The 27,432-nt window shown below is 36.9% G+C and overlaps 4 protein-coding genes across 6 annotated transcripts; 2 read left to right on the top strand and 2 right to left on the bottom strand.

Moving 5' to 3' along the window:
* Positions 1-455: 455 nt before the first annotated feature.
* Positions 456-2,680, bottom strand: LOC107222366 (nematocyst expressed protein 3). Its single transcript, XM_015661703.2, has 3 exons — positions 2,391-2,680; positions 1,576-1,659; positions 456-954 (listed from the first exon to the last, which is right to left on the bottom strand). The coding sequence occupies exons 1-3, from the start codon at positions 2,581-2,583 to the stop codon at positions 638-640; spliced, it is 594 nt and encodes a 197-aa protein (XP_015517189.1). The 5' UTR covers positions 2,584-2,680; the 3' UTR covers positions 456-637.
* Positions 2,681-14,396: 11,716 nt separating this feature from the next.
* LOC107222372 (maternal protein exuperantia) lies at positions 14,397-19,175 on the top strand. 3 transcript variants are annotated; one of them, XM_015661712.2, is made up of 6 exons: positions 14,397-14,580; positions 15,288-15,607; positions 16,014-16,295; positions 16,484-16,679; positions 17,456-17,598; positions 18,011-19,175. In XM_015661712.2, exons 2-6 carry the CDS (start codon positions 15,314-15,316, stop codon positions 18,338-18,340), a joined length of 1,245 nt encoding a protein of 414 aa, XP_015517198.1. In that variant the 5' UTR covers positions 14,397-14,580; positions 15,288-15,313; the 3' UTR covers positions 18,341-19,175. The 3 variants fall into 3 exon arrangements, with proteins under 3 accessions (XP_015517198.1, XP_015517199.1, XP_046600980.1); XM_015661713.2 differs by lacking the exon at positions 14,397-14,580 and adding an exon at positions 14,761-15,007; XM_046745024.1 differs by lacking the exon at positions 14,397-14,580 and adding an exon at positions 14,761-14,986.
* A 239-nt stretch (positions 19,176-19,414) lies between these two features.
* On the bottom strand, positions 19,415-21,220 carry LOC107222367 (m7GpppX diphosphatase). Its single transcript, XM_015661704.2, has 4 exons — positions 20,715-21,220; positions 20,467-20,612; positions 19,737-20,079; positions 19,415-19,665 (listed from the first exon to the last, which is right to left on the bottom strand). The coding sequence occupies exons 1-4, from the start codon at positions 21,067-21,069 to the stop codon at positions 19,493-19,495; spliced, it is 1,017 nt and encodes a 338-aa protein (XP_015517190.1). The 5' UTR covers positions 21,070-21,220; the 3' UTR covers positions 19,415-19,492.
* A 2,724-nt stretch (positions 21,221-23,944) lies between these two features.
* LOC107222370 (acetyl-CoA acetyltransferase, mitochondrial) lies at positions 23,945-26,582 on the top strand. Its single transcript, XM_015661710.2, has 8 exons — positions 23,945-24,208; positions 24,312-24,458; positions 24,643-24,757; positions 24,958-25,151; positions 25,477-25,767; positions 25,883-26,071; positions 26,156-26,313; positions 26,398-26,582. Exons 1-8 carry the CDS (start codon positions 24,182-24,184, stop codon positions 26,516-26,518), a joined length of 1,242 nt encoding a protein of 413 aa, XP_015517196.1. The 5' UTR covers positions 23,945-24,181; the 3' UTR covers positions 26,519-26,582.
* The last annotated feature ends 850 nt before the right edge of the window (positions 26,583-27,432 follow it).

Here is a 27,432-nt window from a genome sequence, read left to right on the forward strand (position 1 = left end):
CCAGTTCATATTTCGTTTAATACACATATTTAAACGGCAGTAACTTTCTTCATTTTGTTAATCCTGCCATTCACGTCACAAAGATCATTAAACAGCAACACCAGCAATCGGTCAGCTACGCGTAAAAAGATTAGACTACGCATCCGAATTTACCGCGTTTCCGAGTACTTCTGCCGTAGTGAATTCTATCGGAATATTTCGGAACTAACGTTGAATTATCAACCATTTGCTTTTTTGTACGTCATAGTGTACAATCTTGATTTACGTTATTTACGATTTTCTCGTGATATGCTGCATACCAAATCACTGTGAAGTATGTGAAATCGGGTTAAAATTTTCTGGCAAATCGATTGCCATTATTCAATTAGCAGAATGATTCTCACGTAGCGAGAAAAATGCTAATTTTGAAGAAACAAAACTCATGGTTTCTGAAACATCACCAAAAAATCTCAAAATCGTCCAAAAAGTGTTTCTTTACTCAAACAAACATATTTTGAGTCAATATTTACATTTTAAAATGAACGGGTTTAAGCAATTTTTAATGGAAAGATGTAGACATTGGACCCTCCTGAAATTATTTCATCATGTCCATAACACATCACACACCTCTTACTACACTTGAAAAACCGCATACTATTTAACCGGTACTATTAGTAGCAGCAGTAGCGTTAGCTTTAGCCGGAGCAGCGGTAGTCGCATTAGTTGATGAATTTGCCGCCGGCGCTTCAGTCGTCACGGCTTTCACTGTGGTTGGTGCTTGAGTCGTGGTAGTAGTGGTTGTCGTACTCGCCGCGGTCGGCGCTTCCGTCGAAGTACTCCGAACACTCGAAGAAGAAGAAGCAGTCGGAAGTGATCCGGCCGGTGGAGCTATCGGGATCGCTTGAAGACCAGGGTAATATGGCGACTGTTGTTGGTAGGGGTTGTAGAAGGGCGGTGGGAAGGGCATCGCTTGTCCTGAAATGAAAACAGGGAGCCAAGTTCAGATAACCAATAATTAAACTGTCTCGTTCTTTCCTCTAATCTAAATAATTAATCTTTGATCCTTTCCCAATCTCTATCGCTGTCGTTATCGACCTCGTAAATTTCGGCAGCAATCCCTTTCTTCTCTCGTCCCGATATCTTCATCGCGCTCTGTCTGTGTCTATTCTTCTCCTCCCGGTCTTTTATATCCCCTATCCTCCTCGTCAATATTAACTATCTTATCAATTCCACCTCTGTCAACAAAACGACAAGCTGTATCCTTGAGACGTCTTACAGTCCCGTTGAAATTGTACAATGTAACTTATATGTGAGACCTTATTCAGGCGCAAAGACGTCTTTTCTCTAATCTCTGTATCTACCAATTGTCAAATTTTATTCGATTGGACCGTTTAGTCTATTTTACGACGTCTGAACGATGTGTCTTGTCTCTCTATTGACCGAACATTCGTACAGCTTGTCAACAATTGACGAAACCGTACGTAGTAACTTCTTAATCATCATCAAACAGTCAGGGTTTCGTGCTTTCGAGAGAAACTGATCGGCAGTAATTTCTCATTTACTATTGAATGATGTAGAAATGAACAAAAAATTTACCGTAATTGTAAGGTGGCATTGGCTGTTGCTGCGGAATGTAAGCGAATGGCGGCGGTGGTGAGCTTGAGGGTTTACTTGTTGAACCTGTAATTCAAACACCTTGAGTACACGAATAGACCACTGCGTGATGAAAGAACCACATCACGGCCACTTATCCTTGGTAGAATCGGCGTTTCTATCAGCTCAGTACAAATACACCCACTTTTTTGATGTGTGCGTGTAAACAATGCCTGACCCAGTAAGTTCGAACGATGGCAGGTAGCTAATTCAAACGACATAATTCACCTGCGCGAGCCGAGAACGCGAGTTTTTATCACGAAACCTAGTACTGATGTACTATGAAAAATGTCCTGATCTTTGTAACCAATTCAGAAATCTAGCATCAGATAATATTACATCAACATTACATAGTGATAGACTGACATCGGCAGTGTTAGATTGAAATCAGATATAGTGTCAGATATTTGATTGATACTAAAGTATAGTCTATAGAAGTTGAGACCGACATCTTTTTTTCATAGCGATGAAAAACCTTCATGCCCTTGTTAAACTCTTACTGATTTTTTCTCAGTGTATATTTAAGTACCTTCTGCCTCACTGTTTGTCGGTTTATGGTTCTTATGTGTTCCAGCAACTAGAAGACGTTGATGATAGAATTGAAAGAAACCGATGCGATCAGATACTGGTTTGTAACGATGACCGCAAAAATAACTAGCCGACGTTATTTAAGAATTGAGTCTTGATCTTCCTCAGTTGTTTCAAAAACTGGATGTAAAGAGCACTTAAAAGACGAAGATTGTCAAGAAAATGCAAACCTGTCTCTTCGGTTTCTTCTTCTCCGGAATATTCTTCGAGCCAACTGACCAGCTCCTTGTAATCCGTGTCATCGTTGTCAGTAGACAATCCTAACAAGTCGACCCACCACTTAAGTATCGTGTCAAATAATCCGTCAGACCGAGCAACGTTAGCGAGACCAACAGTGAGGGCAAGAAAGAAGATGAACCTCATGATGAATTATTTGCGGGATAAGATGCGATGATACGATCTACGGAGAAGCCGCGTTCTCAATGGGTCGAAATACCGAAGCATCAAGAACACACTACTGCCCGAAGAACATCATATACCTACCGGTAGGATGACACAGTTGTGCAATTAATGCGGACGCGGAAACACTTGGGCCAATAGTAATTACCAGTAATCAATAAGCCCCGCGCTGCTGATACACTTACTCTTTACATACGTTCCGACATTGCCTTTCCATCTCACTGTCTGCACGTAGTCGATTTCTGATTTCGTCATTGCCGGTTCACAGTATCAGAAATAGGCTACGGCTTGTCTACGTGTGTATTTTCATTCATAGGTGATAGATACTGAACGAATTCTGTAGATGATGGCTTATGCGTGCATGCTTGGGTCTCTATTATATGCTTTGATCTTAGTAATAGATTATGAAGATGATCGGTGGGGTCAATTTCATCAATAATGATACGAAGAAGTTGTTCGGTGCTCATGTTGACGTATCGTTACCAATTTTTTTTTATCTTCTTCAATTGCTTGCCAATCATTCGATGGGCTGAAGGGTACTAAAAAGCTGACACAACGCAATCTAAACCATACTGTAGGGAACAGAAGATCCCCTTTAGAACTGTTATTAAGGATGAATGGACCTGAAGGTCTAAATTAAAAGTTACGAATGGGGAAAAAATCGTTGAAATAATTTCCGGCAATCTTGTTCACACCAATGATAGTGAATACGAATGAAATAATAAGCCTGCTATATCGTGACATTATTAATGTATAGAGAAAATCGAATGACACAAGTTAAGGTAACGACGATTTGAGAAAAGGTTTTGTAATTAGAACGTTCAAAATGATCGAGATCCGGTGTTTTCAATCCGATTCTAGTTGTGAAGGCTCATTTTTCTCACTGAACGGATTCACAAATATTGTTCGGATATCGATTTTGTGAAACTAGGTGAAAATACCAAAAGTGTGCAATCCACGCGATTTTGTAGCTTTTAATTGGATGAAAATTGAGGCATCGTGCGTGAGATAGCTAGACATAAATTCATGAATGAATCTGTACGACTGGAATTGAGATGAGTTATAATGTAAGAAACGTGAAATGACAACAAAACAAGGTTATGGATTAAGTAACTTTGCGAGAAAACTTCACTAAACCATAGACTAAACGTTATTCTCCAGATTTCAAGAATAGTGATGACACAATGTGACATTTTCACAAGCTACATAGTTACAAAATCGCGTGAGGAACTTCACGTGGGATGAAAATGTAAAAAGTGAGCAGGTTCGCCCAAGTTACAAAATCGATGCACCAAAAAACATACGGATAATCTTATATTATAGTACAGTTGTAACACGCAAATTTAAGTACTAACGAACATTTGGGGTGCAGCACCTACGCAATTTATCAACTATTTTCATCGACTTTGGAGATAACTACTCGTAACATTTGTTTCAAGTGACCTCTGAAGATCTCTATGATGATTGAAATGACCCCAATCATTTTTTAACCTTCTAATTATGGAACCTAAAAGCCCATTCATCCTTGACATTTGCTTTAAAGGGTGCTGAATGAGCTGAATCATCCCCCTTCACTGGATTAGAGTGACCAAAGTCCATTCAACGCAGTGCTAGTTGAATGCCTGAAAAAGAGTGAACGAAAGCTGGAGACCCTCCGACGACCAGGAATTGAGAATATGCTGTCCCAAGGGGTAAAAGGGGAGAAAAAGATTGAGAGAAATTTCTAATCGTCCTCTGCATGCGGCCCGAGCATCGGGCTTGGGTATCGAATACGAAGACTGAGTATAGCTGAGCCTTGCTGAGCCTGGTAAAGTCTAATTCCTAATAGCTATTGATCGCTGTTCGACGTACCTCCACCGCTGTGCAGGCGCGGTTTCGCAGGTTGTCGACTGGGATGGAGGGCACGTCCTGGAGGCGAGAGGGATTCCTGGGGTCCCGGGTGACCACGGTAGGTCAGGCAGATTCCTCCCCGCAGGACCTAAGTAAGATAAATGATCCCCTAATGCCTACGATCCGTCCCATCGGGAGCTACCGGACTGCGACCCGAGCACAGGAACTTGCGAGATGAAGAGGTGGCAGCTAGGGAAAAGGTGGAAAAAGAAGGAGGATGAGGAGGGAAAACCCTAGCAGACCCGGTTCAGCAGCTATTGCCAAGTTCCGCTCATTACCTTCATTCCCATTTCTTTCGCCGTCTTTCTACGCCGATTTAGTCCTTCGGTAACTCCAGACCGTTGCTAAATCGCTGGGCTGCAGCTTAATTGTTGCGAGGGTTAAAGGATTCAATTCCCCCCTTTTTTTTTTTGTTAGTTCTTCTTTTCTCCACTTTTCCCTCCGTAACTCGCCGTCAACAACCCGTGCCTTCGCGATCAAACAAAGAGCGCGTTTTTCTATAAGTGAAAAAGTGTTTCTGACATATCATAGCCTCGATGACAGCGTCGTAATGCGGAATTAGTGAACGTTGACGGAAACTAATATGGCCTCCGTTCTCCCACTTGCGATTTTATTTCAGCGATAAGATGATTTTTATGGGTCATTCATCACCCGGCTACACTTCACAAGTAAGAAGACGATGGCAGGAATATTTCGGTCATACTTTTAACATCTAACGGAATATCGAACACCGAGTATCGTTCATGGTTAGTTTATCGATTGTAGATGTCATTTACAATTCAAACCGGGAAAGTTGCCTAAAGCAGACAACCTGAATGTTGAAATGCAAGTTGAATGGTATGAACCAACTCAGGATGAATAGGTTTAATAACTTCGTTGCTTATTTCAAAGCCCTGCAGTTCCCAAGGCTCGTAAACTCGCAGTCAACTTGGAAGTATAGTTATTAAAAGTTGGCCGAAGCCATCTGCGATATAGAACTACTCCTAGAAATCCTATAATTAAGAAAACATTTCTGCTGCAGTAGGTCTTGAGCGATTCCGGGAACTGATACAGTTTGAAACGTAATTTCAGCATCTTCATTTCCTCAGTCGAAACAGTAAATGAAAGGAATGTTGCAAAGCTACTGGCTCGATTGATGTCTCATAACAAACTCGGCTGTTTATCAAACTCTGACTGCAAAAATTGAAAAAAAAAAACAATAAACAAACAACAGCACCAACAACAAAGTAAGAGCGCGAGAGAAAGGGCAGGAAAAAGAAAGACAGAGAGGCATTGATAATTAATGGGAAAGACAAGTGACCGCTAATCTGTGCGATCATGTAGTTGTTGGGCATTTTTGTGGCCGGTTACTCGGCTGGCTGACTGGCTGGCTGGCGGTAATTGTGCGAATAAATTGCAAGGGTTGCGGCGGAATAACTACATACGTGGGTCGCCGGATGGCTGCGGGGGTGTTCGCCTGGTCCCCTTTTAAAAGTAATGCGAGGTGGCGTTGCGGGGGTGATTCAGGCGATGCGTTGCGCCGACGAAAACGTTTCTCGTTACACCGTGCCTATCCCGCAATATCGCGGAACTCGTTATTCCCTTATCAATGCCAAGCGAGTACAGTAACTTGCAAAGAAATTATTCCAGGTCGATATCTCCGATTCGATTTTTTTTTTTAACATGTTATAGTAGACCAAAATCCAAGCGACACATTGTTTTTTTTTTTTATTTTTTCTCTGCCATTAAACATTTTGAGGGGGGGGGTGAAACCACGTTCCAAAGTAAGGAATGTCAAGAGGAGATTCGGCATGGCAGTTCTTTTTTTTTTTTTTTTAATTGAAAGAATTACATTTTTCATTTCTCGCTATGAGAAAACTTTTTCGGTTGAATTTGTTAAAAAAATATGATGTCTTTGTGAGTGAAAGTGCCAAATATCCCCTTGGCACGTCTTACTTTGGACGGTGGTTTCACCCCTTTGAAGTGTCTAATGGCAGATAGAAAAAAATATAATTTTCGTTTAGTTTTTAGCCTACTATATAACGTATTGACAAAGAAATAAAATCGGAGAAATAGACTTTTAATACCTTCCTTGTTGGACAGATTCTAGCACGTAGATGTACTGTACGTACCACTCGTTTTTCAACTTGTTACGTAAGTTTTGAAAATTTTTCTCCCCGGAATTAGGTACACAGGAAAGTCAACGAAATTATCTGAAACCGGAAACCCTGAAGAAGAACGTTTTTGTTTTTTTTTTTTTATATAGTAATATGTATGTGGAGGCATGATTTTGTTGTAACTGCAGGTGGAAGTAGCCTGCTTTAATTACAAAATTTCAGGTACGTAAATTCTGGCAGGCACAAAGCTTTTACCATCAAAAACATCTGAATTTCTGGTAACGAGTCTCATTAAATATTCTCGCCTCGTGAATAATTACCGGCACAACAGTACGAGCAGAGCGTGCTCTTGTTTTAAATAGCCATAATATAATTAATCAAAGGCAAAAAACCGTAAACGGGAAAGAGCTGGTGAAATTTGAAGGGAAAATTTTACCTTTTTTCGTATCTTTATTTATTTGTTTTTATTTTAATTTATTTTTTTTTTTTTTTGCTCTTTGCTTTTTGCTTTTTTCTTTTCATGTTAACCTCGTAAATTAAGAGGGCGAGTCGACCGCAAACATTCATGACAAAATTATGGTGATTGGTTTGTTCAGTCTTTTTTTGCATTACGTAAGGATTTTAGAGGAAAAAATATGTGTTTCTTATGCTGTGTATTACAAGATTTATTATACACTTGTTATAAGATTATCATTATTATTTCGTATGATCGACTAAAAAGGCAAATACGAAGAAAATCTCAACAAATTTCCTTTCGAATTGATAATTTTTCGATATAACTTAAAAATTGACCAATAACTGCAATGGTGATCAGGTGCCATAATTTTTTTCTTCAACGTCTCAAATGATGTTTTGAACATAGCAAAAAGGTTTTTCAGATGACGAAAAATTCAGTCTTCAATGTAACTGCGAAGATGTGAGAAAAACTTTCGGTGGAATACTGATTTTACGATTAAATTTTGACCACGAATTTTCTTGAACAATTTCAATATTTTTAACAATTTTTTTCACTTCATAATCAAAATTTAATAAATTGTTGAAAATTTGTAACGCGATTGGAATTTTTTCTGGTTATAATAACAAGTTCCATGATTAGAATAACGAGAGAGAGGAACATGAAAATCTGAAAACAGAAATTGCAGGCGAGAAAAATACGAAGCAGCCGAGAGCATTGAAGCTAATAACGAAACAACAGATTTTTCTAAAGCATAAACAATAAAAAAAAATATAACAAAGCAACCGCCTCGGAAAAGAACGAAGCGAAAATTTTTCGCGAGAATAAAAGGCACGTACATACAGTGTGTATATTTGTGTGTATTATGAGTATAAACATGCATAAATTTGCCCCAAGCAAAGGTCCCAAAAGCAAAATGGAAATAAAGGAGAGATTAAAAATTTGTTCAATCTCTGTGTCAAGTCCTGTGAACTTGCGAAACTTTGAAAACAGATGGAAAATTAGCGGGAATGAAAAGCACGAGTTGTAAAAAGTTGTCTGCGAAATTTTACAGTCATTCGCTGTATGTTTATTATCATACAAAATTGTCGCTTTTGCATTATGTTTTATTACGGGGGAAACGGTGTACCTACAAAATAAAACCTCACGCCTAAAGCAATCAAACATTTATTTGCCATGGTCTGTATAATTTCTCACACAAAAGTGTACATTCGATTTTCGTCCTAACTCAGGTATAAACAAATAAAAAATCAATTGCTTCAGACATATAAACAGCAATAAAAATTTCTCTACGGACATTTTTTTTAAATGTTTACATATTTCTTGGTTCGTCCAGGTTTTATTTTTTCGCTCCTGCTTCTTTGAAAAAATGACAAAGTTTTTTAGTAAATATAAAACTCTTTAATCTCTGTAAACATTGACGAGAATTAATCGATCCGTTATTGCAGTTTCAATTCATCGTTCGTTTCAAATTCAATATTTGATGGCAATTATCATTGTTGTTCTGTATACCATATGTCTGAACACATATATTCCCAACATATTTACACCAATTTTGAAATTAAGATCATGTAGTACTCCTACCCTTACCGACCGAGCAAACTCACCCTTTATCTTCCTATATCCCATAAACAAACGAACGGAAAGGGTTCAATTCTAAAAAAAGGTTGAGTTTTCTCAGTTGGTAAGGTTAGGAGTTTCAAATACGTGTATTCCCAACATATTTACAGCAATTTTGAAATTAAGGTCATGCAGGACTTCTACTCTTACCGACCGAAAAAACTCACCCTTCTTCTCTCTATATTGCACAAACAAACGAACGGTAAGGGTTCAATTTGAAAAAAGGGCTTACATTTCTCGGTCGGTAAGGTTAGGAGTACCATATGAGCTTAAACTAGAACATATGCGCGTGTATTATATTACATCAAAGCCTGACTAACAATAAGCTTGAAAGCTCAGAAAAAGAAGTTTAGGAACTTATTGTATCCCAGCACACAGCTCCTTTCATAATTTACGCGTGTATTCTCACCTCTATATTTTCTCTCATATTTTCCGCTTAGCCGAGAGATACGTAAACATATTTACAAGGTGCGCCTTTATAATTGAGCGCAGATGTGATTATATACAGCCATATAGCCATGAACAATAAAATAATAATGACGATTAACGAGACTGATGCATCATCGCATCGATAAATGGAGACGATAATAATGAATTTCAGAATTCTGAAGTTTTGTGCTACGTTTTTTTTTCCCAGATCAAGTGTCGATATGTTTGATATTAATTCTTCGAAAATTCTACATTGATGGAAAAAAATGATTCCTTTATCAGTAATATCCTTGAAGCAGAAAGTAATAATTTTTAATATCGAACAATGAAAAAATGTTAACCGGATTCGTTATGCAAATTCTTGCTCAATATTATTATTGAAAACATTTGTTCATTTAGGAACTCGTAAAAAAATTATCCAAATTTTTATACAGGAATGCTTTGGTTGCTTATAAAGTATTGACAAAATGTGGGCCCGAGATATTATACGCATATTAAATTGTGTCTATACTCAACCTATAATAATTATCGTGGAATGCAAAATTTTTGTCCTTGTTTTTAATACGGTGGAAGTTAATTGGCGACAAATTCAGAATTTCGCACTCTAATTAACCAAGTTTTTGCAGTTGGTATTATACGTATATTTTTTACACATCTCACGTTGCTATAAAATCGAAATGACCATGACTATAATATAAGTGAGTGAGCCTGCCTACAATTTGTCATATATGCATAATTATATATATATATATATACATATATACATATATGTATGTATGTACGTATGTATGTACCAGGAATACGTTAACAAATATTAATTTTACTTAGAAGGTGGAAAGAATGTTTTTATCAATTAAAACAAATTGAAAAATAACAGTGAATATTACGTCCTTGTTATTTTCAGCCTCGTGTTAATTAATTATGAGTGATAATACCGAGACGTTGATATTTACGTGCTGCTGGGTGAAAAAAATATATGGCTAGTAACCTTCGCTTCATATTTGAAATAATAATCGATCCATCGACGAAATTTTTTAACTCACATTCCGCGTTTCGTTGATTGAAATTCGAAAAGACCAAATTACTGTGATTATATAAAATTTTGTCGTAAGAATTTTTATTATATTCTCAAGTCAAAGTAACAATTCTATTGCAAATAAACGGCGAAGTTTCCGCAATTTTCTCTTTCGTTATCGGGATAGAAAAAAAAATGAGTAAGAGACAGCTGTGTGCATTTACTCGAGTGAACGAAAGTACTCTATTCGAAATTTCCGGTCTACATATTCCACCGACCTTTATAAAGAGAGATAAGAGCATATACATCGTGATATGCAGTTATTTTTCACGAACGAAATGAGCGAAAAAGGAGCGGATTTTTGATACCGAATACTCGTGAAAAAGATTCCAGTTCGTCGATCGGGTGAAAGTGACACATGATGTGAAAAACGGTGGGATTTTGCACGAGTATAAGAGGAGATGAAGAGGGAGACGAGCAGAGATCGGCAGGCAATGAGATCGTGTTAAAAAATTGAAATATGACGAACGTTTGTTTTGTTGGTGGGTAAAACATAATGTCACATCGTATGGATTGCGATAAACGATAAGAAAATTAATCTCGGGTAACTACGCGATATATTTTTTGGATCCTTTTTTTTTGTTTTTTTTTTTGACAAATAAGAATATACATATATACGTATTTATTTACATGTTTATATTCTGAATATAATAAAATGTCGATAATGTATAAATATTTGTCCGTTAGACGACACGCGATCAGCAACAGCCGCCAATAATCGCTGCGGAATTTGTCTGACAAGCGATTTTTCCTGAGGATAACGGAGGAGAAAAAGAAAAGGGTAAATTGACAGGCTAAAAATTGTCTTAAAGATAAAAGGTGAGTCGATTTTGCAGTTAATACCTCGTGTACGCTCGCTAATTAATGTATTTGCGCAAACAAGCCAGGGAAATAATTTACTCGAATAAATTAAACGTTCGTATGAATACCTGATCTCGTAAAATATTTGCTCAATTTCAGTTGCGCACATTTAATGCTTGCAGTGATTACTATTTTTTTTTTTTCATTTATTTATTTATGTTTCTTCTTTATTGCGCATGGAATATCATTTTGCAGTAAAATGCAACTTTATTCAAAAGAATCTCCCGCCTTTATTAATACGTTTAAAATTTTTTCGTAGCTTTATCATTTTTAAAAATAATCACCCTTACAAATGGCGGGAAGGAAAATATATGAAACAGCGGAAATTTAGGAGCAAATATTTTCGAGATTGTCAGAGTTAAATTACTAGTTAGAATCTCCACAAGAAAGATAAAAATTGAAATTAGAAGTTATCCAGTTATTTTCAAGAGTTTCCGAAACTAAAATTCAACTCTTGTTTCACTATATACTTCATTAAGATTTGAACAATTTTTATACAGCTTGAAAATTTCGTCACTTTTTTCCTAAATTTTCAAGAGTTTTTTTAATATCCTCCTGATTCGCGTATTTCTAGCTTCTTCAGAATTCTGGTTTCTTCATACACCTAGCCTGAGATTATAATTCTTATTTCAATTTTGTTTATCCGCCGTTTCCAATTTTCTTGAAAATTCTGAAAAACTTCATTCTCATCGTGTATTTTATACTTGCATAATTCATTCATCTCAAATGAAACCCTGTCTCTGAAAGTGTAATTATATTTCCGATTGATTGCGGTGATATAATCAATGATGTAAAATAACTAAAAAATCAAAAACACAGGAGTTTGAATCGAATCAAAATACCCTTGAAAAACACAGCTACGTTCAGTATCGAAATCTAGTGATATTACAACAATTCTTGCTAAAAATTGCCAACTTTTACACAGACAACGGTTATAAACGTCGAGGAACAAACTAAAATTGATTATAACCAAAAAGGATATCCCAGGACGTCCATCCGTCACAGAGTTGCGCAGTGTATACCGTTAAATTAAAAACTAATTGGATTGCATGCCACCGCGGAGGGTATAACGGTTAGAATAGTTAAAATTAAATGGGATAATAAAACGAATGTCATATCGAGATAGAAGGGCGGGCAATCCATGATTGTTCGAAGGCAAATTGCGCCCCATTTATCAGCGTACCAAAATAGCGGGACTGCATTCAAACACGGGTGAAAATTTATTCGCATAATTCTGCCTTACACGTTACCGAAGAAAAAAAAATCTACAAAGAGCTTTTTCTCTATACGCTACATATTTTCTAATTATATTGACACGTTAAATCTGATTCTCTTATATTTTCTACATATTTTCAGGCCTACTATACAAAGCCATGACGTCACTTTATTGTTTCACCAATATCAAATTATCGCATTATTTGAAACAAAGTATAGAGCAAGTAACCATAATCAAAAGGCAATATAGTACTAGATTTTCTGGTCATAGGTACTAAACCAATTTACACTTTGTACCCAGAACTATATTTTTTATACATAGTTCAGAGCGAATCACACCTATTTTTTATTGTTTTTTTTTTTTTTTTTTTTTTAAATACATGAAGTACAATTGATTTTTGTGAGCTAAATTCTCGGTTTTAAGAATTTAGCTAGAGATGAAATTATACTTCAGGCTCTTTAACTGTCATTTGATTTGGCGTACAAAAACGTTTCATATACAATTACATATTGTGAAAATCAGTGCGGTGCCGAAATAAAATTATCATTCTGCCTAACGGCGGACGTTTTGATTCTGTGTGAAAGTTCGAATCCACCTGACGAACTTTGAGAATGAGAAAAAAAAAAAAAAAAAACAATGTTTTCCTCGACATCGTGAACCAGAAATTGTCGGTCGTTACTTCATGCAAAAAATTTGTTACCAAAAATATTGTTATCCACGTCAAATAACAAACATTAGTATAATATAAATATAAAAAAAAATTAGTTATAGTGTATACACGTATTGCAGAAAGAAACGGTTATGGTCTGCTCATACGAATAGAAAAAATATAATAATTATACGCTGCACTAGGAATTTCTCTCGGTGGGAAGATTCCTTTGTTTATGACGATGTAAAATTTAAGTACTCGCAAGGACTTTTTCTCGTCGATTCATAGTCAAACTAATATTTCTTTCACCTATGAAGGGGTATGACATCGGGGTATGCTTAGCGTCTCTTCCACGTACTTGACCTGCTTGTTTAGGCCATCGAAGAGGAGGAAATTTACGACCCTGAGGCGACGACACCCACCACTTTTCAGGCCTCTTCTAAGAACATGCCTCGAGCTCCTTGGACTTGGTCTATTTTATGGTGTTTTAAACTGAATCTGTTCACCGCGCTATTTTCCGGGCTAAGTGGAGTTTTCATATAACTCCATTAACGTGTTGAAACTTAACAGATGATGCCGAAAAGAAACTTCGCATCTTTAACTTGAAGATTTAACTGTCGAGAGGAATGACTTTTGTTATTGACATTCGTCTGCAAATTTTTATGAAAAATCATATCAAAACGATTCTCTCGGTAAACTCCATTTGACTTCTTATCAACCCTCTATATTATCAGACATAACAATATCTACAGAAATACTAAAATTTACTGAAACATTTTTCTTTGAAAAACCATTTGATTTTAAAACTGAAATTTTTTGCAACCGGGTAAAACTCTTCGGATATAATGGAGGACTGCAAGAATTCTGTTTTATCGCTCGTAAATGTCGCATATTTTACAAAATTATTTACTGCTTACATGTTATATTTTTCATAACGTTCTGGGGTTGGTTTTACGACAGCTTAGAAATGGAAATAATAATACATAAAGCGCGATTTCGTTATATTCATTTTCTATTGAATCCGTCCAACCTGTGATAAAAAAAAAAAATAATGACAGCGCTTGGATGATAAAGAAGAACTTTCGGACCGGCGCAATGTGAATCGAGCAAAAATTTGTACGGAAATTATCCGCCATAAAACGCAGCATAAGCAATATATCACAGACCAGAACGAAGCGGCAGCGTAGTCGGCCATGGTCCGAAATTAAACACCCACGGACTGTTCGGTTTATCCTAAACGGTCGAGAGTCGCGTAAGCTTGTGGGTTCCGATCTTTATTTATAAATTTGATTCATGCCGCGTCACGGCCACGTGACGCACTCGACGAAATTGAAGCGAGGATCGACACCTCAATCTCGATACTCGACGCACTTCAAGTGAATGCATCCGGCACGCGATTGGCCATTGCCGATGTGCCAGCGCTGCGATTAGTGGATGAAGAGCGCCTGCGCAACGCGGCGATTATACTCGCTTGCCACTTCGGTACACGTGCGCAGCTCTCATCGTGTATTTCGCTTTAGGAATCAGCAGACTATAGAGTCTAGAAGCCAGTGGGTGAGCAGTCGAGTGTCGTCAGGCAGCCTTTCCTGGAACCGAGATTACGCGCCGCACGTAACGCCGCAGAGCTCCGAGCCACCCTTCGCACCAGGATAAATTAAACTTAAGCCGAGGGTAAGTCCCTGCGATATAATAAGCCTCATTTAGGGCGGGGCCTTTCCGCCAGTTCGGCAAAGATGGTAGCCCTGACTGCCGGCCACGTGTGGATTCATTTTTGTCACCGAAAATCGAAAAAATCCCCGAGCGCTGTTCTGCCGGGTTCCGAGCATTCCCGGAACTTCGCCAAACTTCGCGCCGCATCAACAACGTGAACAAATGACTGGCTCGTCTCACAACGCAACGAGCATTTCCCTGTTCGCGATCTCTTCCGTCATCCGCGAGCCCCGCAAAATCGTGAAAATCTGTTCATTTTAATCTCACAGTTTTGACCCCGTTCATTTATTCCTTCGTCGACGTTTATCCGTTCATCTCTGCTAGTCCGGCGGCGATATCTCCGCCTACGAATAGGCGAGTCAACGAGGTATCGACGATTCCGATACACGTAAATACGGCCTTTTTATCCTTCTCTCTTGTTTACTATCTGATGAACCGAAAACAAAGACCTTTGTTTGAATTATCTCAAGCACACTACGCTAATCTGGAGGTTAATCCCGTTGTTGTGACAATGTCAAGTGCCAGGTTTTTTCACGCATTTTTTTTTTTCGTTTTTTGCCTGACAACGATTCTCACTAACACGAATTTCAGCATCATTTTTCCTTGTTCTTTCCGGTGTGACTCTTCCTGGCGTAATAATCAACTCTCCCATTTCCTCTGGGTTTCAGATAAGTGATATTGAGATACAGCAAATATGGTGTCGTCAACCGTAGTCGAGAATGGCGAAACAATCGCCCCGGTGGTAAGTTCGTCACCAGCTGTCGGCGTGCCGCCTGGTGATTATAGGCTCGTAGGATGGGACATGGACGCCACTGGCAGGAGACTGATCGACGAGATTTGCCAAATTGCCGGGTATACGCCGAGTTCCAGCTATGGCCAGTACGTCATGCCTTTCAAGGACCTCAATCCACCTGCCAGAAAGAGGCACAATATTAGAGTTGTTACCATCGGAAAATACCGAATGCTCAAGGACAACAAGACAAACAAGGTGATGATACCATAAATAGAGCAGTTACACTTATCCTTGTGCACATATTGTTTCTATTCATTTGCAGAGCAAACAGGAACTGTAATCCTCGCTGAATATTTTTATCTCACTTTCTCTACGCATCGTTGTTGATTTCGTTGATGGAAAAATTGAAAGAACTCAGATGATGCATTAACGATCTACTTCGGACCAGAATTTAACACCAATATCAATATATTACAATGTTTCATTTTTCTATCATCTTATCTAGTTTTTCTTTGCTGAGATTAGCATTAGTAAACAAACATTAGTAAATTTCATATCGTTGTAAAATCTGAAAATTTGCATTATTTGAAAAGTAGTAAATACGTTGCAACATGTTTTTCGATGCGGATAAATTTTTTTTTTTTTTCTGTCATTGTCACAGGTCCTAAAGACGAAAAGTGAGATATCTGCGCTGATAGATTTTATCACGTGGCTTGAGTCGGTCAAGGGAGATGCGGCCGATGGTGTGATTCTAGTTTATCATGAGCCACGCAAAGTCATACCTTCCATGCTGCTTGAATCGCTGAGGAAATTCAACCTTTTAGATCGATTCAAGCAAACCGTTAAGGGCTTCGCTAACGGGTTTAACGTTGCAGAGGTCAAATGCGCCGATACAGTACGCACATTTTCCCTACGCACATTATCGCGTGTTATGCTAGACAAGGTAAACCCTGCATTTTCTAATGCTGATTATAAAAACAATGATCATATCTGCAGATACAGATTTCAAAAACGCTAAGAATTTGATGATATCTTCCAATCATCCGTTAGTTTTCATGTAATCAACTAATTGGGAAAAGGAAAATTACGTCGATCTCTTAACTAATATCAATATCGTATTTGAATTCCAAGGAAGAAGAGTTAGACAACGCCGTTGATAGAGCGCGTCTAGCTCTCCAAGTCATACAGCACTTGAGCGCTGGTGAAGAAACTGCAAAGGGCGCCGAGAGTAGCGGAAGTGGTGATAGCGACGCCGCGACAAAAGGGACCATAGAACTAATAAGAGAATTCGTACAGCCAACGCATGTCGAAGAAAAGGAATTAGCTGGTACAAAAGCACAAAATTTCCCTACAGATATCTTTCATTGGTTAAGGATATAAGTTGATGGCTGAGAAGGTGGGTAAATTTTGAGAATTTATATCTCAAAAACCAATAATTCAATTCGATTGTTTTTATTCAAAAGTATGTAGATCAAACTTCATTTACATATTTTTGTCACTTGGATCAATTAATAGCCACCATTGTTATTGACAATAACATCAATGATTTGACTCTGTGACATGTTTTGCTTTGCCCACGATGTGTCAGAAACGGCTTAAACGATTTACCTCAAATTTTGAAACCGTATATTCTTGAATAGTTTATCCTGTTTGCAACAATCTGAAATTTTTTTCAACTAAATGGCAAGCGTTTGAAATTGTCATTAGATTTTTGCCGAAAATTTACCAGTATTTTATATAAGTAAGAAAAAAAAAGATGTTTAAACGTAAGTAGGAACTTTGCAAAGAGGATAAACTATCCAGGAATATTGTCTTCGAATTTGAAGTAAATAGGTCGAGCTGTTCTTGAGATATCTTGGGCACCACAAACATGTCGCCGGGCCAAACGGTCGACGTTATTTTCAAAAATACTTCAGCAAAACTCGATCTACTTAAACTTTTGAGTAAAACAAACCCCAAATGAATAGAATACTTGGTTGTCAAGACATAAATTCCCAAAGTTTACAAAATTTTTCAGTCCTACTTGTGATTAGTTTTTGAAAAGATGACCAAGGAAATAGATACATGATTGGAAAGAATTTGACAAATGTATTCGTGTTACAGGTTTGAAATTGGTCCTCAATCGTCAAAATAGTCTAAGACCTGTATTCGGAATGCTACTGCGCCAAAGTCGCCGCGAACGACAACATGCTAGCCTCTTACGCCGATTATTAGCCGAGGCTAATGTCGACTACGTAGAACTGCAGGTGAGTCATAATTTTAGGATTCAAATTTCTCACGAAATTTCGATAAGGAACTAATACGGTAATAGAAGTAAACCAACAATTTTCGAATTTCGATTTCTGGCTGTCTATTTGACCTCTTCGAATAAATTCTCTATAAATGTTAAACTTCTTCGATGAAATTATGCAAATTAACAAAAAATTCGATGCGACCAACTCGATTATATGCATGAATGCTTCATGGTCGCTCTTACTTTGCTGATAACTCAAGTTTTTGTACATTCTTATCAGTTTGTTGGTTCTACGCACATGTACCTTTTCTTTGACTGAGTCACATTGTTTTTGTTTGTAATCAACAGTCGAGTGAGAGCTTCTGAATTTTGTACCCACTAATGAGGTATCTCTTTAACTCGATTGTGATTTTCAATAATTTTAGGAAGTATGGTCGAACGAGAAAAGGGAGGGTTTGCAAAAATTAATAAAAGAGAAAGTAACAGGAGCGAAGGAAAATGAGGAAGAGGAACTGTTGGAGGTACTCGAGTGTCACTTTGACCCAGAAAAAAAGATGAAGCCGAAGTTAAGTGTAGAAAAAAAAGAAGGAAAGAAAGGAAATATTGGCAAAGGTGCAGTGGAATCTAAAGAGAACATCAAAAACGAATCCGCTACCGAGAGTCCAGATACAACAACAACAAGTTCTCCTTTGAAAGAGAAACTTGTACCCCAGGAAAATGCTGAGGTAAAAGCTTCGGATGTGAAATGCGAATAAAATCAAAATATCCTGATGCCAGTGCCTTATTTCAAATACAGAATGAACATTTTTGTTCTTGAATTTCCTACATTGGTATGATAATATTTAAAAACTAAGTGAAAATGTTGATAAAAAAAAAAGAAAAGATATACTAAGAAAAGAAAAACGGCAGATGAGGTTAGCTTGTTATAGAGTTTTATTTAGATTTCTCGTGATATTCGAACAGGTTTGTCAGTCCTGGAGACTACAATGTCCGGTTCGATTCATATAGTACTATATTATATTATATTATTTACTTTAGTTCGTCACAAAATGAACGTATTATTTTTTTCGTTTTTTTTTCTGTTTATTATCTACCGAGTTTATGTTGATTTATTTTTTTGTATTACTCAGTTTTCTATCTAAATAATAAGATTCGTTTAATCTCCTTGTGGAATTACGTTGGGGTCACAAAATTAACAAATAAATAAATAATCCCAATGTAAAAAATTTATACTTATATCGCACTTGATGATTGAATTATCGATTTATTGTTGTCATTATAAATACATTGGATAACTTCTGTGCATAACTAAAATTGCAATTATTTAATTTTTTTAATTTTTTAATTTTCTTTTTTTTTTTCTTTTTCTTTTTTTTTTCTTTTTCTTTAAAGTATAAACTGGCGGAACATTCATGCTGCGTCAATAAAAAAAACAAAGCAAAAAAAACGAAAAAACTACAAATAAAACGAGCAAAAAAATAATATAAACAAGGTGCATGATAATTACAGGATTACTAAAAGTAAATAAATGAAAAAATAAAAAAAAAACTTACTTAAATATTCACGACTTGAAAAGCAATGAGGATAATTGTTGATTAATTCATCATACCGTGCTAGTTACGTTAGGATCTCATTGTATTATTAATATAATTAAAAAAAAAAATGTTAATAAATATATAATTTTGCAATTGCATACTTATCATTATCAAACGATGCCACTTCAAATTTGAAACGAAAATAGGGAAACCATCGTTTTTCCCAACATTAAGTATCAAGTTCTACAGTGTATCATAAGACTAATAATTATGATAAAAATAGTGGTATGAACATTCACGATTGAAAGAGAAAAAATTTATTCACTATTATCTCTGCACGTGCCGTGTTTAAAGTACAAAGGAATCTTAGAACTATTTTTTCTCTACAGATTGTGAGGATAAAACTCCATGTGCTTGATATTTAGAAAACAAGGTCTCCGATTCTTTGACAACAAACGATAAAGTAGCTTTAGAATAATATTCTCCCATCAGTTCAATGTTGTTAATGACTGTGGACAGCAGATGAGCCTTTTCAGTGAATATACCTGTAAAAATGGGCGGACATAAATATTTGACAATACAAAGAAATACAGTGAAAGTGCAAGATAAGGTTTACCTGGAGCGTCATATTTCAAATATGTGAAATGAATGTGAAGATGATAAAACGAGGGTTGATAGTGAAAATAAATTCTAAGCTGCGATGCTGGAAGTCCGCTGTATTTCTTAGAAATTGCTTTTGTGCCGGCGTCGCGAATGTTCTTAAGCAACGGCAAATGCGATTGGTCCAAATCTCTAATTGATTTGATTCCCTTTAGCATCGGAATTGCCAAGAGGTACAAAGTTTCCAGACTTCCGTCCCATTTCAAATCTGGTATCAAAACAAAGCCTGTTTTTGGGTCTGGATCCTCAAAGACTATTCTTTCTTTCTCGGCCTTGTGCTCCAAAATGTTATACACCCACTGTAGACAAACATTAAGGGGTTAATATGAGTTAAACATTTGCTCAAGAAAGTGGTGCAATGAAAAAAATGATGAAAAGGTCAGCGCTGTAAGTAAAAAACATTATAACATTAATAACAACTTTAGAAAGATCACATTATTGCAATGATGTAGACGATGCTAAAACATTTTGTCCGTTCAATTTTCATGTATGAAAGATCAATTTGTGCATAAATGAGTTTTCTAAAAAAACACTCAAGACAGATTTGTTATAATAAAGCGTAAATTTACTGCTCGTGTAAAATGAACCCAACACTCATTTACATTACTGATGTTGCAGTGTTCGTTGCGTAACTTTCTTCCATTCATCAAAGGTCAACTAAAGTTATGTATTTACATAGAAAATACCTGCAGCGAAAATTGTTCCTTTTTCAAATGGGGCAAAGTGATTTCCTCGTAAAGTTTTGGAGTTTCTTCAACGATATGGATCGGTTGATTTTCAAATTTTGCAATATGTTTTTCCATTGCCGGGTGAATGATTGTAGTCTTAATACCTTGGAGTTAGAATATAGAAAAGAAACAGAAACAAGAAAAATCACATCGTTAAATTGAGATAAAAGAGTTGAAAGAAGAATGAAATCGGCCAGTTTGCTCACTATTGTGCTCAATGGATGGAAAGCAATTGTAATTTCCGTAAACATCGTTTTCGAATTCTTTACTGAGTTTGGAGCTTTCGTTGAAAAGATGCTCGTCCAGCTTCTCCTCGACAAAAGCTTTCTTCTCCAGCAAAACTATGGCTGCGCCGTCGTGATCTGCAAATGTCCCTTCAACGCACAGTAATTTCTTTTGCGCATTGTTATTCAACACACGTTTCAACTGGAACTTTGACAAATCCTTCAAAGACTCGTGCACACTGTATTTTTTGCTCTCCTTCGGTTCCTCGTTCGACGACTTAAACTTTTTCGGATTTACATACGTCGCTTCGTCACTCGCCTTCTCAACGCTTGCCATTATCGATTATCTACTTACCGGTTTAATTATTGTCTCCAAAGTTGCGAATTTATCATCTATCGGTGTTTAACCTAACCAATTAACTGTCATTCAATTAAACCGTTAGGTTAGGTGTTGTTATTATTTTTTATCTCACTGACTAAAGTTTGCTAAAGCAGCCATCTGAGCGGGGCCTTTTGATACTTGGCCGTGGGCCAAGACTGGAAGCTTCGGTACGAGAATTTCCTACCGTTGCCGACTTAATTAACATTGCAAATCCATAAGTGAGTCGGTAAGTGGAGGCACTGCAATTATTTCCGCCCTCTCGCTGCCATTTCACTTGTTTCAAAAGAATACTCATGGTTGGCTATTTTCAGCAATTTTTAGTCAACGTATTCACGCACGTGACCCTCCATACCTATGTATACATATATTATTCCCGACTCAATCGTAGTGGCCACTTCATTGACCTGAGAAACGGTACAAAAGTAGCCTATGATTCCCTCTTATACTTGTTTGCCGCAAGTGTGAAAAAAAAAGTAGCTTAGTTATACCGAATAGCGGTTTTCAGTTTCTCTGATTTTATTTTTTTCTCAATCTTAAACTACACTTCTTCCTACATTCGCCCCACTTTTTAAGTCAGTAAAGTGATCACAGTTAAATCAAAGGTAAAATCCTATATTCAACACGGGAAAAAAGCTGATTATTCCCTTGTTACGTCCATTGCTGTGTGATATGCTTCAACAGATCTAATTAATACGAAAAATACTTTCAAAACCATAATCTAAATGGGTAAATGTAAATGGTTAATATCAGAACATTTATAATGAAAAATATGAAATAGATATTCAAAATGGTCTACATGATGAAATCGTTTTTATATCTCATCTGTAATACAACACATGTCGATTATCTTTTTGTCTCTCTTTTTTCTTTCAGTATTCGCTTTGAGTAACAGCTGCTTCTTCTTCTGGATCGCACGATTATAGAACCGTAGGAAAACAATCGTTCCACCGGTGCAGATGACGGCAAAGGCATATTGTACTTTATACACTGCTGGGTAAAATGCTTCAGTAGATCCATTTAAAACGAAAATTGGAAAATGCTTTCAAAAACATAATTTAAATAGGTAGAGGAAAGCGGGGCATGATGGGGACATTGAACTTTGAGCACAAATAAAGAACATTATTTTTACAATTTAAGTATTACATTAATTAGATATGTAATTTTTGGCAATCAGTCCTACAATTGGCATTCATGCTTGTATCAATTTTCATTAGTAACATTATGAAAATTAAAAAATAGAATAAACGGCATATGCACCGTCTTGCACCACTAGCGCGCAAAATGCGATTACTCATGAACTTTCGTTGTTAGCCTGGTTTTCGTTGGAGATATTCAAGTTTAATACACTGACATACAGACAAATGGGTACAAATGTACAGTATCCTTGTATTTGGTCTACGAATATGGGATGGAGCAAGATGGGATACCGTTTGACACTAGAAATATATTACATTAATATAAAGCTTTTCTATTATTATGATTATTTGAAGACCAATCATTTTTACTGGTTTGGTATAAATAGCAGCGACTTAATTTTAGTAGTTTTAGTATTAAACAGTATTACCCCTTCTAGTGCCCCAGTAGCTAATTTCAAAAAAAAAAACAAAGATTGTGACAAAAATATGAGCGGTAATTGAAAAATCGTACGATCACCTGCTGGTGTACTAATTTCTGCTGACATTAACTCCTAGATTCAAACTAATATGTTAAAATATTATATCAATGTCACCTAAACTGTTTAGATGGAAAATTATAACAGAAAGGACGAATTTTCGTTTTTTGTCCAGTGACGAAAGAGCGTCCTTCATCTATAATGCGACTCGGTCGGCTGGCGGCGGCCGGTGAAAGACACTAAACGTCGCTTAGAGTCTCGTGATTGATGCATTGTATCACGTGTTGTGACGTCTGTACCGTCTGGCCCCCGCCCCTGTCTTACCCCACCCTCCCCTGAATGTAAATGGTTACTTTGAGAACATTTAAAATGTTAAATGCAAAATGCCATTTACATTTTGAATTTCTATTTTAAATGCTATCATTTTAAATATTACCCAGCAATCGTTACATAATGTATTATTGTATGAACATTATCGATGAAAACAGAACGTTCCGTGGAAAAGTTCAATTTGTAAATCGGGCCATTACTGAGGAATTACAAGCTCCTCACATCTCGGGCCGCAGCCGTTCGAAACGTTTATACAATCGTTCCACAGCGGTAAATGATTACAGCGATTGTTGTTCTGTCACATATATAGGTATAGAAGACTCGGTTTAATATTATCATGTCTGATTTCTTTTTCACCGGTGAAAACTGTGATAAATGCCATTTTGATCAATCCAAACAGCTTGAACCGGAATATTTTCTTTTCGCCAATGTAAAGAAAATGAAAACCGCATCGGGAATCTCAATAATCGTCCGGATGTGCAGAACGCAACTCTTGATCACCTGTTGCGTTCCATTTTCTTTTTCATACTTGTTAACGGATTACTAGATATGAAAGAACAAAACATTTGCTATTTATTATTTCAACTAAAATGACAATTTGCAGTTTTCCAAGTTACGTCTGCTACTGATTGTCATTTATTAATTCTCATCCACATCACTGATGGTAAGTACACTGATGTATCAGTAGGTAAGTACTAACCGGTTACCGAGGCACACTTGCATCGAAAACTAGTTGTATTTAGTTCCAAAAATCTATTTTGTGCCAGAGGGCGCTAGTACGAAAAACGCGAGCATGAACTATGATTCGAGTTCGTTTTAGCCAATTACATAGCATTTTTCGTTGTCATAAATTTAGCGCATGCGCATTGGAATCAGAAACCCAGGGTGAATTCGGTGACCCTCAATTGCCTTGAATATTCAAGTATCGCGGAAAGCGTACTTAGCCTTGTCGGTCTGTTGACCTAACGATAACAAATGAATAGAAGTCCACGTAGTAGTTGATACAATTTTTCTTTTTGTTTCCATCCTTTTCTACGGTAAATTTAGAACGTTGCGAACGTTAACAACGAGTGTTCTATTCAAGATCCAGAGGTGCGCAATTCGTTACCGCAGAACTTGCCGAAAATGTTTTCGTTCTTGAAAACTGCCAAGGTATAAATATTGGTTAAAGTTATTAATTTACTTTTGCTGATTTCACTGCATTCCTGCCACGCTTTGGCTTAATCAAAATACGATTCTTTTTCATCCATTGCAGGTACTCACAGCCAACTCCAGGACTTTCAGTTCTAAGGTAAATCTCAACGAAGTTGTTATCGTTAGCGCAGTGCGAACGCCGATCGGATCTTTTCGAGGTTCTCTGTCTTCCCTGCCAGCAGGAAAACTCGGGGCTGTCGCTATTCAGGTAAAAAAAATCGCCAACAGCTGACTCGAAGACAATTGTATGCCCAACGTGGATGTACTTTAACTCACCTTCGAGTATTTAATTAACAATATCCCAAGTGTGAGGAAGAATATTAGAATATTAACGTACATTCGTTTCCTAATTCATAAATTTTTTTCATTTCATTAACTTCTCTTAATTCTAGGCAGCCGTCGAGCGCTCTGGTCTTACCAAGGAACAGATATCGGAGGTATATATAGGAAATGTTTGTCAGGGTGGTCAGGGCCAGGCACCTGCTAGACAGGCTGTAATATTTGCAGGTTTGTCCATTTTAAAAATTTCAAACACGTTGTTGCTGTCGTTACTTGGTTGCTTTAAAAATTTGTCCAAGTTTTATTATTCTTGTAACAGAAGATTTCCAAACCAATTTCATATGCCAAAACCATAAAGCTTAAATGTGGAAAATTTGTTCTCCGCTTTTATATTCTTATGTGATTGATTTAGATTGGTTTTTTATAAGGTCTTCCAAAGTCAACGATATGTACAACTGTGAACAAAGTCTGTTCGAGTGGCATGAAGTCCATTATGCTGGCCTCTCAAGCGCTGCAATGCGGCCACCAAGACGTAATACTCGCTGGTGGCATGGAGTCCATGTCTAATGTGCCATTTTACTTGAAACGAGGAGAGATGACCTACGGTGGTATGAAACTGGAGGTTTGTAATAATTGCGCAATTCGTAGATAACGCGTTATCTCTTATCACTCGAATACGAAAGATTTCAACAAATAAACTACGCCATGTGAATTGATGATAAAGCATTCTCCTGTGCAAATTGTACTTTTAGTCAATATGTTCATAACACGTTATATTTTAAGGAATTTTTGATGAGCAAGAACAGTTTCTTTTCTTCTTTCAAACAACTAAAGAATCTATTTCTCAACTAGAGGCATTGATGATTAATAAGAGGATCGATCAAGTTATTTCACTTTAAAAGAAAATTGATATTACGTAAATTTAATTGTTCTAGTTTTGATTCTAGGACGGGATAGTTTTAGATGGTCTCATTGATGTCTACCACAAATTTCACATGGGAAATTGTGCTGAAAATACCGCATCAAAATTGGGTATCACTCGTCAGCAACAGGATGAATTTGCCATAAAGAGTTACACTCGTAGTGCAGCTGCTTATGAACAAAAAGCTTTCAAAGATGAGATTGTTCCGGTTAATGTGCCACAGAGGAAGGGAAAACCTGATGTCGTCTTTGCCGAGGATGAAGAGTACAAAAAAGTTGACTTTTCAAAACTTGCCAAACTTAGCACTGTATTTCAGGTAGGAAATAAACCCAGGTATGAATTTAATCGCTGGATAGTTCAGATACTAGATATTCTAGACCTCCCGTAAACCAGAAAAAGCTATTAATATTCCTCGTAACTCTGCATTTAAGAAAGAAAACGGCACTGTAACTGCCGGGAATGCATCAACGTTGAATGATGGAGCCGCAGCCCTTATACTGACGACAGCTGACAATGCGAACAGATTAAATCTCAAGCCTTTGGCCAGAGTAGTAGCTTTCCAAGATGCCGAAACAGAACCAATAGATTTTCCAATAGCACCTGCATTGGCTATGCCGAAGGTGAGCCTTTGGATTCCATAAAAAAAAAACTATTTCGTCGTCATGAAAAGATACGATTTAGACGAGAAATTTGAATCCTCACAGCTATTGGAACGTGCTGGAGTCAGTAAAAATGATATTGCACTGTGGGAGATCAATGAAGCCTTCAGTGTCGTCGTTCTTGCTAATGAGAAGATACTTCATCTCGATCCCAGCAAAGTAAACGTTCATGGAGGAGCAGTATCGCTTGGTCATCCGATTGGGTAAGAGTCCAGTTTTGACATATGTCAAATATACCATATAAAGAGAACAAGATCATTTCGTATATTTTTATGTTAAAATTTTAGAATGTCCGGAGCGAGAATCGTTGTTCATCTGGTGCACGCTTTGAAAGCTGGAGAAAAAGGTGTTGCTTCAATCTGCAACGGCGGAGGTGGAGCTTCGTCGATTTTGATTGAGAAATTGTGAGTCCCTTGAACTTTGATACAATTCAAAACACGAATCGGCAGCCATTCCTTTTGACCTAGTGATCGAAAATCACTCAATAGTTATTTCTACTGAATAACTTTGGTGTTTGCAAATTATTAGTAACAGTAAGTGTTAATTGAGTCGATCACGGCCTAAATATTCTGCTCAAATCTTGCTTGCAGGCGTTTGTTTGTTTTTCTTTCAATTATTGGCTGTTTCGGATGCTTGCTATGAATTAAAAATCCGTTCGCAATATTTATATTGCGACGGTAATTTTTAATTGAGTAATTGTTACTTTTTTTTTACAAATATATTATATAATGTATTTTTCACATTTTCTACAATGTTATACACACAATATAGAGATATTTTAATGGTTATAAAGATAGCCGTGCCTTCAATTATTCGAGCAATCAATCTTATATTATATTGTTTGTTTAACTACTTTATCGGTGATAATATTTTACGGTACGCTTTCATTCGGTTCGATCATTGCCAAATTTTTTTCGTCTTTTTTTCAATATTTTGTGAAGAAAAAAAAAAAATTTGTATTTTCATGTATCATAGTGCGCGAAATCATTCCGTCTAATCTCCTGTAGGTCTTACAGCTGCTCATCGCCGCCGAAATTAACGCTATACACAAAGGATCCGTGTCCGTTATGCGATGTTTTGAAAGAAGAATTGAAAAATCGATTCCCTGGTCGTTATCAGTTAGAACAGGTCGATATCAACGCGCGTGGGAATGAGAATATAAAGAATCTATATCGTTACGAGATACCAGTGCTCTTTTTAGAGGGTCAATACCTTTGCAAACACCGATTAGACGCGGATCTTCTCGAAAGAAAGCTCAAAACTCTCGAGTCGGCTCCGAACTGTTGAAAATATTACAGTGAAAAAATAGCAATTAATCGTTT

The sequence above is a fragment of the Neodiprion lecontei genome, chromosome 7, assembly GCF_021901455.1.
Source record: "Neodiprion lecontei isolate iyNeoLeco1 chromosome 7, iyNeoLeco1.1, whole genome shotgun sequence".
Lineage (NCBI taxonomy): Eukaryota > Metazoa > Arthropoda > Insecta > Hymenoptera > Diprionidae > Neodiprion > Neodiprion lecontei.

What these genes read in the sequence shown, in the direction of transcription:
- LOC107222372 (XM_015661712.2), top strand. Translation starts at nt 15,314, where the DNA reads ATGGTGTCGTCAACCGTAGTCGAGAATGGCGAAACAATCGCCCCGGTG. An exon ending in CGCGTGTTATGCTAGACAAG is followed by an intron (nt 16,296 to 16,483) that starts GTAAACCCTGCA and finishes TTGAATTCCAAG; the next exon opens with GAAGAAGAGTTAGACAACGC. An exon ending in CGAAGAAAAGGAATTAGCTG is followed by an intron (nt 16,680 to 17,455) that starts GTACAAAAGCAC and finishes TTCGTGTTACAG; the next exon opens with GTTTGAAATTGGTCCTCAAT.
- LOC107222366 (XM_015661703.2), bottom strand. Translation starts at nt 2,583, where the DNA reads ATGAGGTTCATCTTCTTTCTTGCCCTCACTGTTGGTCTCGCTAACGTT. An exon ending in AGAAGAAACCGAAGAGACAG is followed by an intron (nt 1,660 to 2,390) that starts GTTTGCATTTTC and finishes TTTGAATTACAG; the next exon opens with GTTCAACAAGTAAACCCTCA. An exon ending in AATGCCACCTTACAATTACG is followed by an intron (nt 955 to 1,575) that starts GTAAATTTTTTG and finishes TTTTCATTTCAG; the next exon opens with GACAAGCGATGCCCTTCCCA.
- LOC107222370 (XM_015661710.2), top strand. Translation starts at nt 24,182, where the DNA reads ATGTTTTCGTTCTTGAAAACTGCCAAG. An exon ending in ACAGGCTGTAATATTTGCAG is followed by an intron (nt 24,758 to 24,957) that starts GTTTGTCCATTT and finishes GTTTTTTATAAG; the next exon opens with GTCTTCCAAAGTCAACGATA. An exon ending in CTGCATTGGCTATGCCGAAG is followed by an intron (nt 26,072 to 26,155) that starts GTGAGCCTTTGG and finishes GAATCCTCACAG; the next exon opens with CTATTGGAACGTGCTGGAGT.
- LOC107222367 (XM_015661704.2), bottom strand. Translation starts at nt 21,069, where the DNA reads ATGGCAAGCGTTGAGAAGGCGAGTGACGAAGCGACGTATGTAAATCCG. An exon ending in TCCATCCATTGAGCACAATA is followed by an intron (nt 20,613 to 20,714) that starts GTGAGCAAACTG and finishes TCTAACTCCAAG; the next exon opens with GTATTAAGACTACAATCATT. An exon ending in TTTGAAATATGACGCTCCAG is followed by an intron (nt 19,666 to 19,736) that starts GTAAACCTTATC and finishes CCATTTTTACAG; the next exon opens with GTATATTCACTGAAAAGGCT.